At 49.8% G+C, this 15,205-nt stretch overlaps 1 protein-coding gene across 2 annotated transcripts; it reads left to right on the top strand.

Annotated features, from left to right (window-relative positions):
• The first annotated feature begins 1,480 nt into the window (after positions 1 to 1,480).
• On the top strand, positions 1,481 to 15,132 carry LOC142879643 (uridine-cytidine kinase-like 1). 2 transcript variants are annotated; one of them, XM_076013022.1, is made up of 15 exons: positions 1,481 to 1,641; positions 3,769 to 3,977; positions 5,153 to 5,259; positions 6,527 to 6,697; positions 8,089 to 8,160; positions 9,576 to 9,765; positions 9,890 to 9,951; positions 10,606 to 10,622; positions 12,001 to 12,099; positions 12,257 to 12,350; positions 12,457 to 12,519; positions 12,634 to 12,756; positions 12,934 to 13,041; positions 13,158 to 13,314; positions 13,410 to 15,132. In XM_076013022.1, exons 1-15 carry the CDS (start codon positions 1,559 to 1,561, stop codon positions 13,484 to 13,486), a joined length of 1,632 nt encoding a protein of 543 aa, XP_075869137.1. In that variant the 5' UTR covers positions 1,481 to 1,558; the 3' UTR covers positions 13,487 to 15,132. The 2 variants fall into 2 exon arrangements, with proteins under 2 accessions (XP_075869137.1, XP_075869138.1); XM_076013023.1 differs by lacking the exon at positions 1,481 to 1,641 and adding an exon at positions 2,314 to 2,437.
• Positions 15,133 to 15,205: the final 73 nt, after the last annotated feature.

Here is a 15,205-nt window from a genome sequence, read left to right as displayed (position 1 = left end):
GCTGCTGGGGGGAGTCAGCCTCAGCCGGGACCTCATACTGTGTCTGCGAGTTGCACCTCAAACTGAGCCGCTCAATCCCCTCATTGCGGCGCCGGGAAGGGAAGGAGCCATGCACACAGACTGGTGTGACTGGAGCGAGGCTCTGTGTGGTCACTCGGTGTAGAAGAGTTGGAGCCTCGAACACGCTGCTGCTGCTGCTGCTGCTGCTGCTGCTGCTGCAGTCAGGAAGGCAGTGCAGCGAACACTGCAGCTGCTCTCAGTGGCACACGAGCACGTCAGCGCTGACTTAGGACATTAATAGGATTTTAAAGATTTCCAAATCCATATTTTAAATTCCTTTTATTCAGAAACTACGGAATGGCATCCATAAGTCACTCAGTCGTTTATTTCTATAGGTTATTATCAGATTATTATTGTGAGAAAGCATTGGAACACCGCCACAAATCAAGAAGTTTCCCTAAAATAAATTATAGTTTTTTTTTTATTTGCTGTCAAATAATTCACAGAATGGAAGAATTAATTTGCTTGAAAATAAATTAGCGATTAAAATGCTAGCCCACCGAAAAATTATCAAAATAAACTGAAAAACATCAGAAATTATTTTATAACTAAGTATAGTGCACAAATTGCAATTAGACTGCAATTAAAATTTGCACTCTCGGTGCAGGGGGAAGAGGGAGACTTGCTTTTTCCTGAGAAGTAACAAGTAAAGGGGTAGATTGTGAATCTATTTCTAATTTAAAATTTAATTTAGATTCACAACATCTGATCACAAAGATTTCACTTCAAAGGCCAAATCAATCTGCTGACATCAAGGTCCCAGTGAGGCTTTCATAGGCCGAGTACAGTGGTTGAATTTGTAGCCTCACAAGAAGCATCATGGCCTTTAAAATGACTGTAAATACAGTCAGGCCCTCTGCAGAGTGCTCGCCAGTGCTGCCTTTACATACCAGTGGGAAAGATGTCGCTTTACACACCGCACACTTATGTCCATTTGAGTATCGTCTTTGAAGACAAGACAATGTTTGAATTAGTTGCAGTTAATGCAAAAAATAAAAATAAAAATGCAAGTATGGAAAACAGGTGTTTTTGAATAATATACCGGTTGAATGTATATGATAAATATATCAATCATTGTAGTTTAAGTTTTTTTTTTTTAAATAAAGACTTTATTGGTAAAATTCAATGTTGTTGTGTCTTTAAAAAAAAACTATCACTCAAAATAATATTTTGATTATCAAAGAACTGTGTGTAGGTTGGTCATAAAACACCACTAATACGTTGCAATAATCAAGGTAGTAATTTTGTATGTAAGTTATTCAACAAAGAGGGTTTTTTTTTCATTCGGTGTGTCAAAACTGGTCAGATTTCACACAATAAATAAAATCTCAAAAAAAACAAAACCCAAAAACGACCAAGTTCATCCGCAAGCCACAAACTGCTCTCTTTCTCGACGGCCTCGAACGCAACGCCAGTTGACGTCGCTCTGACGTCACGACGCCGCTCCGTGTTTGGTTTCCGCGCCGCGGCGACTCGAACGAACCGACAGGAAACAACCATGGAAACAATACTGAGCGACGGCAAGCCGGCGAACAAAGCGCCGACCGACGGAGACACGGAGGCGGACAGATCCATGTCGAGGTAAAGGGCGGTAAAAGCGGAGGGACTTTTTTTTTTTTTTTTTTTTTTTTATCCACGGCGCGACGCGGAACCGCCTCGCGGTGGAGCTTCACGGAGCGACGGCGGCGGTTTGCAGCAGCTTGCTAACGGTGCTAACCGGTGGCGGCTATAGTGTGAGATACCTGCTGCCTCCGCATTGTGTTGCACTCGCGTGGCTGTTTGTGAGCGCGCCGAGCCTGGTTGTTGTTGTTGTTGTTGTTGTTGTTGTCCGCAACAGCAGTAGACGGGATGGTCTAAATTTATGTCACATCTTTTACTGTGAGATTCTTACATGGTGTTTGCTGCAAGTTACTGTCAAGAAAGATGTGATGTCCAGACATCCTCGCCTGTTGTTCCCCACTGATCCTCTTAACGGTAAATAAGATTAGATCATATCTACTTTTGAAACAAAATTATATCTCACGTACATGACAAGAAAATCCACAGGACACCATATATATATATATAGCGAACAACAACAACAACAAACAAGGTTTGAAAAGGGGGGAATGGAAGAAGCAAAGCAGCTAATATATTAACAATATTTCCGCGTAACGTCAAAAAAAAAACCACGTCAGTAGTAGATTACAAATGATGCTCAGATTGGCGCGTGCTGCTCTCACACTCGTCAGTCACTGTCATACTACTGCTTGCTGATAGTGTAGTCCAGTGCCCTTATCAAGAGCCGCCAGGAGTGAAATGGTGATTCTAAAGCACCGTCTGTCTCTCAGACCAGTCTCAAAAGTGGGACTGGGCACCATTCTGAACAAGAAACCAGGTACTAATGTTTTGAAAGAGGTCCCCGTGTGTCCTGTGCTGGTCGTCTTGTCATCATGTTAGCCGGTGCTACATGGTGGCTAGCGCCCTCTCGTTCGGCACACGTAGCACTGACGATGTGGAAGCGGTGGGGGAGGGAGGGAGGGAGTCCGGGGTATCAGGTGCCTCGATTCCGGTGTTGCGGCGAAATGTGTAACCCGAGCGAACGCTTGCAGCATTTGATCCATGGGTTCCTTTAAAAAAAAAAAAAAAAAATGTTTTTTGTTGCGAGACACAAAAAGCGGTCGGGTGTTTTTTTTTTTTAACGGGTGAAGCGAAGTCACCTATTTAAATGGCAGCCACGTGGTGGCTGGAGCACGACGGGTCACTGATTTGTTTGTGTAACACCTCGAGCCGGATGTGGTGACACCTGCCTGAAGTTATGACGTGGTGTTGTAGTCAAGAAAAATCCCCAGTCTGCCCAGTCTGAGACCGAGGCCAGACCCAGTAACCATGCCTCCGGGACCCGAGACCCTTACAAAGTGGTCCGGAGACCAAGACCAGCCTACGGTACTGCAACATGCTAGCTTCTCTCCGGCTTTTATACCACGTGAATATTTGTTTTGAAAGCCAGATTGGCTCATGAAATGACTCTGGACCGTGTTTGGGAAGCATCCAGCGTGGTGCACGTGAGGTTAAAGGTCAATGGAGAGACATCCACTAACTTCAGAGGCGTCACGTCTGGGGGGCCAAGTGATGACAGCCTTACTCATGTGAATGTTGCCCCCCCACACCCCCAGCGAGTTGCCAAGCACCCCGGGCAGCGGTGTGATTTCCTGGGGAGTGTCGGCAAGACCCCCGTCCTCCCCCTCAACCACACCGACAGCAGAGAGCGGCTCACTGCCGGGGGGGAGGAGCCCAGAGAGGGGCGCTCCAGTTTAATAGGGTCCCTCTCGTCTTCCCCTGCAGGACAGAGGAGTATTTGCAAGTGCACAGGTGTCTGTGACTGAGGCGTGTTTGCAGGTCTTCAGGGGGGGGGGAGTGGTTCATTTTTTTCCCCCTGTGAGAGCAGTCTCAGTCTAGATCAGTGCCGCCTGCAGATACTTCATGATTTGAATGGCCCGTAATGATGCTACGGCAACCCGGGGGAGGGGCCAGCTATGAGCTCACAAGGCATATCTGATGGCACCAGAACAATGCCACCAATGTAATCGTCAGTCGATCGATAAGGCAATCAGCTGATGATTAATAAATGAATCGACCCAGTGGGTTTCGCTGCTTTCCCATCTCTCTCTCTCTCTCTCTCTCTCTCTCTCTCCCTCTCTCTCTCTCTCGCCACGTCTCGGCCTCCAGCGGGAGCGGAGACGATTCCCTGGACAGCATCGCCGAGCGTCTGCCCCGCTGCCCTCTGACGCCGTCCCTGTCGCCGCCCAAACGGACCACCAGCCAGTCCAAGACGGAGCCGCCGCTGCTGAGGACCGACAAACGGACCATCTACACCGCCGGCAGGCCGCCATGGTACAACGTGACCGGGACCACCTTCAAAGAGGCCTTCGTGATCGGTGAGTCGCCGCTGCACGTTGGGGAGGGGGGGGGGGCTGGATGCTTGGGTTCACTGTCACCAGTGTCTCCAGTGTCACATCTGTCCAGCTGCTGCACTACTTCAGTGTTTAAATTAGCAAAAAAAAAATACTGCTGCTTACCTCAGCTGTTACTGGAGGCCACACCAGTGATGTTCTAGCACTGCACAGCTCCTTCTTCCTCTTCTTCTTCTTCTTCTTCTTCTTCTTCCTCTTCTTCTTCTTCTTCCTCCTCTTCCTCTTCTTCTTGTGGCGCCTTCTTCTGGCCTGCTCGGTCGAGTCCCAGCACGGCTGAGAGGAGAGACTACGGCCACACGTGTCTCACACCGCCTGCTGATGAGGTCCGAGCAACCGGATCTCAGAGCCCTCCACCACCTCCACCACCTCCCCTTTTAGTGCCAATTAGAGGTGAGGAGCTTCAGAAAGAGAGGCTTTAGGTGGGGTGGACGGATGAATAACCGAGATGCGGGAGGCGAGGACGGAGGGCCATTGTGTCTGCGGGCACCGACAGGTCGTTTTTCGACCTCCTCGGTCTGGTTTTTATTGCTAATAGAAAAAGGGCCGTTTTATCTGCCCTAACCAAAGCGTTGGAGCGGCCAAGCCTCATTGCGGGTGACACGCGTGTGTGGGAATCGTTCTCACCGGGTTCAAAGTCGTCTTCTTAATGGCTAAAAACTCCCCGTCTCACCGCCGTCTTTCAATATCAGCTCCAGCTGTAATAATCGCTCCCCGAGGAGTCGGGGGGCGCTGCGCTAACGACCTGGACCTGTCTGCTCCTCTCTTCTCTTCTCCTTCACCACCACCAGCGGCTTCTTTTTCTGCTGACAGGCTCCAGTTTCCACTGTGCTGTCGTCATCAGGGAGACCGGCGTCTCCCAGATTTTGACTTGAACTCTCCCCCTACATATATATTTAGCTCATATGGAGCCATCAGAGCAGGAGCTGTTCTGTGAGAAACCTCATTGAGATGCTCCAGGGGGTGGAGGAGCGCCTGAAGGATCTCACTTTAATACACCCATACATTATTTTTTTTCTTTAACATTTATTCCCATTTCTCTCGAGAGGAGATAATTGGAAAGTCATTCAGCCGGCGTGTGGACATTTTAAAGCAGCGGCGGTGGAGGGAGGGGTGACGGTGTTTGCCGCTCTTGTCTGAAGGTCTGTGTGGAGGAAGTGCCTCTGGGAAAACCACCGTGGCCAATAAGATCATCGAGGCTCTGGACGTCCCCTGGGTGGTCCTGCTGTCCATGGACTCCTTCTACAAGGTCTGCCTGCCTCCCTCTCCCTCCCCCCCTCTCACTGTGACATATTTCTGTGAAGTAAATCCTCCTTATTGGTGACTGATTGTACACACTGGTACGCAAGAGGATTAGGGCCAGAAGAAGAAAAAAAAATATTACATGAAGGATTTTTTTTTTTTTTTTTTTCAAGCTCTCATTTCAAGTTTTAAGTTGAAATTTCGTGAATACAATCTTTGAAATTTCGGCTTTGTTGTCAAAATTTCCATTTTAATCACAAAATTTCCATTTTAATCACAAAATTTCCACTTTATTCTCGAAGCAATTTTATTCACGAAATTTCAACATTATTCTCGAAATTTCCGCTGTATTTTAGAAATTTCCACTTTATCCTCAAAAGTTCAACATTGATCACGAAACTTTATTCACGAAAGAAAAAAAACTATTTTTTCTGTCCCTCATTCTCTTCCGTACAGTGGTGCAGTACCACAGAGGTGCAACATTTTTTTCCCTCCGTCCTCTCCCTAATCCGCTTCATTCACTCTCATTACACCTCCTTGACCTTGTTGTGTTCAGTCGAACACTAATCAGTGTATTCATTAGTGGGAGGGTTCCATCTTAAAGGGGAAATGCAGACGCGTCCGTATTTTGTTTTCACCAATAAGTCCCATTTTATACCCAATATCAACATAGTGCACGCGATGCCGCCTCATTTGATTTGAAGTCCCGCAATAAAGATATCAAGATGTGCAGAACACCGCAGGTTTCGCCCTCTGTTTTCCAGCACGAACGAACGGGGCGTCTCAGAGGGCAGCGGAATATTTGCACAATATGGGACCATTAAAAATAGCCACACACAGACACACACAGACACACACAGACAGACAGCGTGAGGATACAGGTGGATGGGACACAGGTGATGGAACTGGCAGCACTGAATATTTTACAAGCACTTCGCTCCATTGAACCTCCTTTAGATGAGATTTTACACACGAGCAGCTGCAACGCTCAGTGCCAGATTGATGCTGCTTTTTTATTCGTCTTTTAGACTGAAAGGCATCAGGAGGAGGAGCTAAAAGGAGATGAAAGGCTGCAAAAAAAAATTAGCAACTAGGTGCAAAAATACGCAACGCCGTGCTGCTTAGTCAGTTCTGGAAAACATTTTCATACTTTTGCGTTCAGCAATTTTTCATCTTTTTTTTTTTTAACGGATCTCAACTGGTGTTTTGTTTTGTTTTTTTGTTGTTGTTTATTTCAGTCTTTGAGCTGCTGTCCCTTAACGCCGTCGTTGCAGGTGCTGAACAAAGAGCAGCAGGAGCTGGCGGCGAGGAACGAGTACAACTTCGACCATCCGGACGCCTTCGACTTCGAGCTGCTCATCAGCGTCCTGCGCAAGCTGAAGAAAGGGAAGAGCATCAAAGTGCCGGTTTACGACTTCACGTCTCACTGCAGGCGCAAAGAATGGGTGAGGGCTCCGCCGCAGCAGACCACGCCCCCCCCTCCCCAACCTGGTGTTGGCCCCGCCCCCTCTCAGACCTCCTCCTCGTCGCCCCCTCGCTCCACCGCTGCACACGGACAGACAGACAGACGCGCTGCAGCGAAATTCTTTATCAAATTTTGCTGCCTTGAGCAAAAATTGATAAAGAACGAATATTTGAACTGCAACCCAGGTCGACGCAACAAAGCCTCAATGTAAGCAAACTGCGTGTTTGCAGTCACAAATCACCGGCCGCCATGCCCCCCCCCTTCCCAGGATATTGGTCATGTGACACGGGCTGCTAATTTGCTAATTATTAAGGATTGAGTGCGACGGCGAGAAAACTCCCGGTGAAGAATCAATCTGGCTCGGCGGCCCCCTGACGTCTCTGTGGCTTTAAATGTAATTTCACGGCTGAGCGCTGCCACGGTAAAACAAACAACCAGAAACACACACACACACACACAATACCCTCGGCCTGTCTTAAATCATTGTACTGGGGTTGTAATTAAGCCTGGGGCCTCCAGGTGGCGATGATCCTGGAGTGTGTTTACTGTTTCCTCAGCTCTGTGGCTGCAAAGGGAAGAGAACTCTTGTCTTCTTCTTCTTCTTCTTCTTCTTCTTCTTCGTCTTCTTCTTCTTCTTCTTCGTCTTTGTCTTCTTCTTCTTCGTCTTCGTCTTCGTCTTCTTCTTCTTCTTCTTCGTCTTTGTCTTCTTCTTCTTCGTCTTCGTCTTTGTCTTCTTCCTCCTCTTCTTCTTCTGTGGTTGAGCCGCTCGCCGCTACATCATCTGCGCGCACACAACGCAGGAAATGAACCAATCGATGGACGCGCTACATCCATTTCTTTTGGAATTTACTTTCCGCCTCCTCTGCCGCGCCGACGCTCTCCGTCCATCTCTCCCCCCCCCGCTCCCGGATCAATACCAGCGTGTCCAGTCCATTGACTTGGTGACTTGGGAGCGGAGCTGCCGGCGAGGAAAGTAATAGGATTGTGACACTCAGCAGCCTCTTTGTGTTTGACTGAGGCGGTGATTAATCTCTCCATCGCCGCCGCTGGCGCTGCTGCAGCCATGAGCGCCATCACGCGTGAACATGTTTCCGAAGGCGTGCGGGAGCCGTGGAGGTGCTCATAAAAAGCAAAATAATATTGATACAGACAGATTTAACGGCCTCGTGTTCTTTAAAATCCACTACAGACTTTGTCACTGCCTCGTTTCTTCTTCTTCTTCCTCCTCCTCCTCCTCCTCATCTTCTCAGTGTAAGTTTAAAACGCACAAAAGAGGAAGAGCACTTTGACCTCCTCCTCGTCATCGCCCCCTCGCCAGCGTGTGGAAGGTTTCAAGTTGCAAGTGTTTTTTTCTTTTCCCGTCTCCCTCAGAAAACGGTGTACGGCGCCAACGTGGTCATCTTCGAGGGCATCCTGGCGTTCGCCAACAAGGAGCTGCTGAAGGTGAGCAGCCACTCTCCTCATCATCATCATCATCATCATCATTTCATTCATTTATTAATTTTCCTACCTGCGGTTCCTCTGCGGCGTCTGCTCTGTAAAACTCCAGACCAGTCGCTCGGCCATCACTCAGCGGCTGTTTGACTGGCGCCACCTGCAGATTTCTCCACCAGAAAGTTTTTTTTGTTTTTTTCCCCCCTCGCTCTGTTCTCCGTCTCAGACCTGATTAATGGAGAGCCGAGACAGGCTGATTAATCGAGCCATAAATCTTCCCCTCCCGACGGCGGAGCGTCAATTTGTGCTGTCTGACTTACGTGGCGTGGCCGATGGAGGGAAGTGAAGCCGGTGCGCAGTGGATTCAACAGCAGTCACTCAGTTTCTCACCTTCAGCCACAAGATTGCATTTAGTTCAGAAAACATCTTTATGGGTTGGTTTGTTTTTACTTTGTTAGTCTAAGATTTATTTTTTGATCATTTAATAGTGTGTGTGTGTGTGTGTGTGTGTGTGTGTGTGTGTGTGTGTGTGTGTGTGTGTGTGTGTGTGTGTGTGTGTGTGTGTGTGTGTGTGTTGGAGAGAGCTGATAAGCTGTGTGCTCTCAGTTAATTAGCAGTTAGTTTCACTTCCTGTTGGCCGTGATTCACGATGTGCACCGCTGCAGAGACGCCAGCAGGAAGCGGGGAAGTCGGCAAAAGAAAGAAAAAAAAAAAAAAAATCTGTTCCTTACGCATTTTTCATTGTGTAATTTAGGTTTTCAGGAAGAATTGCCGCTTATCAATTAGTGGTTAATCGATCGATGGACTATCGATTAGTGAACGAATCGATCATTGAGCGCTCGCCTAATGTGAGCTGAGGCGTCCAGGAGGTGAGCGCTGTTTGGAGGTGGCAGGGCGTGAATGACTGTCTGACCTCGGGGGAACAGTACGGTCCTCCATCACCGGCCGCCCCCCCCCCCCCCCTTTTTACAGGTGCAGCACGCCGCCTTTTGATTGGTCAGCACGTCGGGAAGCCGACGGCTGGTTGAGGCGCTGAGTTGCAGCCGCCGCCGAGCCGCTGCCGTCAATCAGCCAACAAAGTCGGCGCCCGTCGATCCCTCTCGCCGCGGTCCGGCTTCTCGCTGCGTTCCCACCTCATCGATCTTCCTCCTTCCTGGTTTTTGCTGACTCGAGGTTCAGCTTAATGGGCCCTGCAGGACAGATGAGCCGGGCTGAGCCAAGCCGGGCCGGGCCGGGCCGGGCCAGGACAGGACGCTCTTTAAAGTGATAACTGATGTCCTCCGCTGGCGTTGACCCGCCTGCTGTCACTTCAAGCAGCGTTAAAACCACTGAAGTGCTTCAAACTGCACTCATCACTCCCTGATCAACCTATCACCCCCCCCCGCCCCCCCACCCTCTCACCCTCCCTCTCCCCCTCCCCTCAGCTGCTGGACATGAAGGTCTTTGTGGACACAGACTCGGACATCCGCCTGGTACGGAGGCTGAAGAGGGACATTTCCCAGCGGGGGCGGGACATCAGCGGCATCATCAAGCAGTACAACAAGTTTGTGAAGCCGGCGTTCGAGCAGTACATCGAGCCCACGGTGCAGGCGGCCGACATCGTGGTGCCCAGAGGTCAGTAGGGGGCGTCGGAGCGCTCGGGCACCTCGCTGCTGAGCTGGCGAAGGTCCGAGGCAGGCTGGTAAACTTTGTCTCTTTTTTGTCTTTTTTTTTTTCTCCTCAATTCGACAACGTCCAGGCGGAGAAAACTTTGTGGCGCTGGATTTGATCGTGCAGCACGTGCACAGCCAGCTAGAGAAGGTGAGGGTCCTCCTCAGCAAGCTGCTTGACTGCCGTTTCGCCCTCACAGCTTCTCTTCATTCAGGCTTTGAGGCGTTCTTTTCAGATAAAGTCCTAAATTCAAAAGGCGTTAGATGTTTTTTATTTTTTTTTTAAATTTTTTTCAAATTGATCTCAAATAATCTAGCCTAGCCAAGCCGCTGCCCCCTGCTGGCTGAGGGGACTAATGACCCTCCAGCCTCTCCTGCTGTCGTATGCAAATACTGTTGAAAAAACACAACTAAACTTTGTTAAGTTTCGACCGGGAGTCGTCCGTCGCAGAGCTCGACTAAAAAAATCAGTCACATTTCAGTTTCCGAGCTAATCCTGTTAGCCGAAGCTAGGCTCTCAGTCACTTCCTGTTTGTCTTAGTTCTTCTTCTGTGGTTTTCCAATGCATATTGCCGCTCTCACAGCCTTTAGCGTGTTAGCACTGGAGTTGCCTCACGTGCTTTTGTCTTGAAATGTGTGTTGTGTTGTGTTGTGTGTCGGGGGGGTGGGGGGGGAGAATTGAATCTTTTCAAGCACACGGTCTCATTTCACCTCCCCCTGCCCCCTCCCTCTTGTGTCTGCTGGTGTTTTTTAAATGGTGTGTTTCTCCCCCTTGTGGCCTGGATGACTGCTGTCACCATTCCAGCGTGAGATCACTGTGAGGTACGACTGCTGTTTTTACTTTGGTTTCCTCTCCTCCCGACATCCTGCTGCTGCTGCTGCTCCTCCTCCTCCTCCTCCTCCTCCTCCTCTTCCTCTCCTCCTTCCTCTCTTCTTTTCTTCTGACTTTTCCCTGGATCGAAGTCTCTCTGATCGTTCTGCTGTTGTGCCGAGCCTCCGTCGCGTCCCGTCGCTCCTCGCTGGCTGTAACTGGATGACTAATCTGTGTTTCCAGCTGCTGTCAGCCTGAGAAAAATAGAAAACCCTCCCAGGAGACAAATTGGGACGGAGCGGCGCGCTCCAAACTCCACGGTGTTTGTCCGGCGCGTCTCGGCAGTGATGAAGTGATTTTCTTCCGCTCTAATGGTTTCTCCTCTTTCTTCCCCCACCTTTCCTCTTCCTCCTGTCCTTTATACTCTTTTATTCTCTCCTTTCCTTTCTTTCTTTCCTTCTTTCCCTCCCCCTCGACGATTCTCATCACGTAACCTCGGCTATCGAACCTCACCGTCGCCCCCTCCCTCCCGTCAGAGGAAGCTGCGCTGGGACATGTGAGGCTCTGTGGCTGCGTTGTCCTCCGTCGGTGTCGCACGCCCGCCGAGAGGCGGCTGCATGTCGTGAACGTGAGCCGAAGGCCTGTAGAGCCCCCCCCTCCCCCTCCTCCATCCATCCTGGGTGGGTGGGGGGGGGTTCTGTGCCGTCCTCCAGCAGTTTTAGCAGGACGCTCCGTTGTCATTTCGATCCTTGCGAGGTGCTTCAGGTCATTTATGCTGACAGTCGGCAGCCCTGTAAAGATGCTGCAGATTGGCTGGGATTTGCACTCGGCACTCGTCTGAAGATAAAGCATGTGCTTGACCACCACCTCCACCTCCTCCACCCCCCTCGCTGCAGCCTCCTCGCCTCGCTGCTCTTTAACGCCGCTGATCTCGCTTCCCTGTTTTCGCCCACTCCTGCTGATCCGGGCATTTCTTTCCTCCGCGAGGACTTTTTTTATTTTTTTATTTTTTTGATGGCCGGAGGCGACGCTGACGCTAGAAGAGGTGCATGCTGGGACCTCTGGCGAGAGAGCTCATCACAAGGCCAAAGCCCAGTTTGAGTGGAGAGAGTCGATGGCGACCCGCTGGCCTCCTGTGATGAACGTCAGTCTCGGCCGCCTGTTGAATCCACGCAGCGATTCACTCGACTGAATCGTGATTCACAGACGCCAGAAGCCTCGGCCGGGCCGTCGGTCCCGTCAGTCAGCCACCGAACCCCCCGTCAACCAATCAGTGGTGGTTGGTTGGATGTTGCAGTGTGGCTTTGTGAGGGTTTTTTTTTTTTGTATAAGTTATTATTATTTTGATTGGCCTCTCACTGTGTGCTTCCCCCCCACCCCCCACCTCAGATCTGCTCTGGCCTCGGCCCACCAGGGTCAGCCGCTGCCGGAGACCCTCAGCGTGCTGGAGAGCACGCCGCAGGTCCGCGGCATGCACACAATCATCAGGTCAGAGTCACCGCCTTCCAAGAGTGAGCCACAGTTCATCAAGGAAGATGTTGTAGAGTCAACAGACGTGTGTGTGTGTGTGTGTGTGTGTGTGTGTGTGTGTGTGTGTGTGTGTGTGTGTGTGTGTGTGTGTGTGTGTGTGTGTGTGTGTGTGCAGGAACAAGGAGACCAACAGAGACGAGTTCATCTTCTACTCCAAGAGATTAATGAGGCTGCTGATCGAACACGCCCTCTCCTTCCTGCCGCTCAAGGTCGGTTCCGGAGCGTCGCGAGTGGTCCATTTTTTTTTAATTATTTTTTTTTTAACAGTCCAAAAAAAATGTGCAACTCTAAGCATGGTTTCTATGACGTGTGCAGCTGGTGTCCGTGGAGACGCCGCAGGGGGGCGTCTACAACGGCAAGAGGCTCAACGGTAAGCGGGTGAGTCTCCCCCGTTTGCCTGCTCCTCCGTCGCCCTCTTGTGGCCGAGGGAGGAACTTTGCCCGACGTGTGCGGCGTCCGTGGTAAAAGTGGCCACCACCGTTGTGTCTGCAGATCACGGGCGTGTCCATCCTGAGGGCCGGAGAGACCATGGAGCAGGCGCTGATGGCCGTGTGCAAAGACATCCGACTGGGGAAGATCCTCATCCAGACCAACCACGACACGGGGGAGCCGGAGGTGCCTCGCCCTCCTCTGCACACACAGTTTTCACATGATTTTAAATCCTTCATAGGCAAAACAAACCAAAAAAAAAAACAAAAACAACACTTAATCAATTCCATTAAAAGATTCTGCGGGAAGAATTTGGCAATTCATCTTTAACCTGTTTTTTTTTTTTTTTTTCTTCTCCCGCAGCTCCACTACCTCCGCCTGCCCAAAGACATCAGCGAGGACTACGTCATCTTGATGGACAGCACCGTGTCCACCGGCGCCGCCGCTCTCATGGCCGTCAGAGTGCTGCTGGTTCGTCCCTAAAACTCCTCACTGACACCCACAAACCGGACTGGAAGGCTGCTGCTGATCGTCTGTCTGTCTGCCCGTCCGTCCGTCCGTCCGTCCGTCTGTCTGTCTGTCTGCAGGACCACGACGTGCCAGAGGACAAGATCTTCCTGCTGTCGCTGCTCATGGCCGAGATGGGCGTCCACTCGGTGGCCTACGCCTTCCCCAAGGTCCGCATCATCACCACCGCCGTGGACAAGGAGGTCAACGACCAGTTCCACATCATCCCGGGCATCGGTGAGGATCCCAGGTTCTGGTCCGACAGGGGAACCCGGCTCGACCCGAGTGTCTCTCGCTCCCTCTTTGATTTGCCCTTTTTCTTCCCTCCCAAGGTAACTTTGGCGACCGCTACTTTGGCACCGACGCGCCGTCGGACTTTTGTGAAAGTGACGAGGGGATGGACTACTGACGGGAGACGCAGTCAGGAGGTGGGGGTGGGGGGGGTGGAGGAGGTGGAGGAGGTGGAGGGAGGCACGTTGAAGCACTTTGAAGATCCGAACTTCCGAACATCGGACTCTTTGTCCTCCTCACGCGTGTTTATCCCACCGCTGCCTGGAGCCGCTGGCTCCGCCTCCTCCGGTCCGAGTCTTGCTCCACCCTGGTGTGGGTGACGTCTCAGTGTTGCTGTAGCTGCGGAGCCTCAAAACCTCCCGACGGCAGGGGTTTTTATTTTTTGCACAGCGTCTCTCTTCGCCTCTGAACACACTAGACCTTGGATGTGAAACAGGAAGTGAAGTGAAGGAGGTGCAGCCAGTCTTTCATCCACCATGAAATCAGCCGATAGCAGCATCGCAGTTTGGTCATCGTCAGAAATGTATGTTTGCCATTTGGGAAAAGAAAGAAAGAAAGAAATGGGGAGAAAAGCAGATTTTGTTGCTTTGTTAATGTGAATTTGGCCAAAATGTCAGTGCAAGAAACACTTTACTACCTAATGTTGGCCGTTAGTTGTTTATTTTGAACACAAACACGAGGCTGCCGAGTCACGTGATGGCGGGTGGATGATGTGAGGTTGTATGAATGCAGGCAACCGTAGATAGTTTAGAGGAATGTCTTTTGAAGACTCTTAGCACATTTTGTTACCTTTTTGACGGAGAAGACGACACTTTGTCTTGTCGGGTTGAGTTTGTCTCAGTGTAGGGCTCTTAGAAACAAGATTTCCAAATATATATTTATCACTGTGCCATTTGCTTTGAGCATTGCAATTAGTTTTTTTTTTAATTGTTTTCATGATTATTGTTATTGTGTAATTATTATTATTTTCAATTGTAAAGCGTCTGTGAAAATCATGAATAAGAAAAGAATTATCTCATGCAACTCAGACTGAACAGAACCAGGATCCAAACTGGAGCAAGACGACTGACAGACAATTTAGCTTCTACATTAATGCTAGCCAATATTTTCATTAGCTTTAGATGCTAATCTAGTCAACACGTAGCCTGTGAAAGCTGCATACCGATGTCGAGAAGAAGCCTGTCTGCATTGATCTCCGCTGAATGTCCGGAGATGAATCGGACAAACTGAGTCAGCAGGTGACTTTCCAGTGTTCCAGGAGTCTGTGCAGCGCAGGTGCTATCAGTGCATCACGTTCATTTCAGCACTCAAGCTGCAGTGCAGTGTTTCCACGTCACCTTTGTTGAAGAAGAGCCTGAAGTTCTGAAGAGACTGGCGGCTTCAGCGCTTTAGATTAATGACGTACCCCTCAGTGGAACAGTGGGCCATCTGTCCCACAATTCCTTGCAGCCTTGAAGAGTTTCCAATGTGTCATTTGCTTTTCATTCACTGTACAACGTCCTCAGTTATCAAACTCTACCAACGCCTTTGTCAACTTGTTTACATGCAACTCTGATCATCTTTGTGTCTGAAAACTTGTTTCTGTATCTACTTGAAGGAGAGGTTTGCCACTCTAGTTTGCAAGTTGTATTTGTCCTCTCATTTTTTTTTTTGTTGTTTAGTTATTCTGCCAAACGATAATTTTTACACGCAAACCACACTGTATTTGTCACTGCTCCACGTCCTTTGTATGTATAATAAATCCGTTGCCTCTCAAGATCAACACCAGGTTTTCTCGGGATCTTATGTCGCTTTGGTACGGAAAGTGCATTGCTGCCATACTAGGGAAAAAAAACAA

Source organism: Nelusetta ayraudi, unplaced genomic scaffold (assembly GCF_046127955.1).
Source record: "Nelusetta ayraudi isolate G7.1 ecotype Tasmania unplaced genomic scaffold, CSIRO-AGI_Nayr_v1 ptg000140l, whole genome shotgun sequence".
Lineage (NCBI taxonomy): Eukaryota > Metazoa > Chordata > Actinopteri > Tetraodontiformes > Monacanthidae > Nelusetta > Nelusetta ayraudi.
Note: the sequence above shows the minus strand (reverse complement) of the source record. Positions and strands in the feature narration are given on the sequence as shown.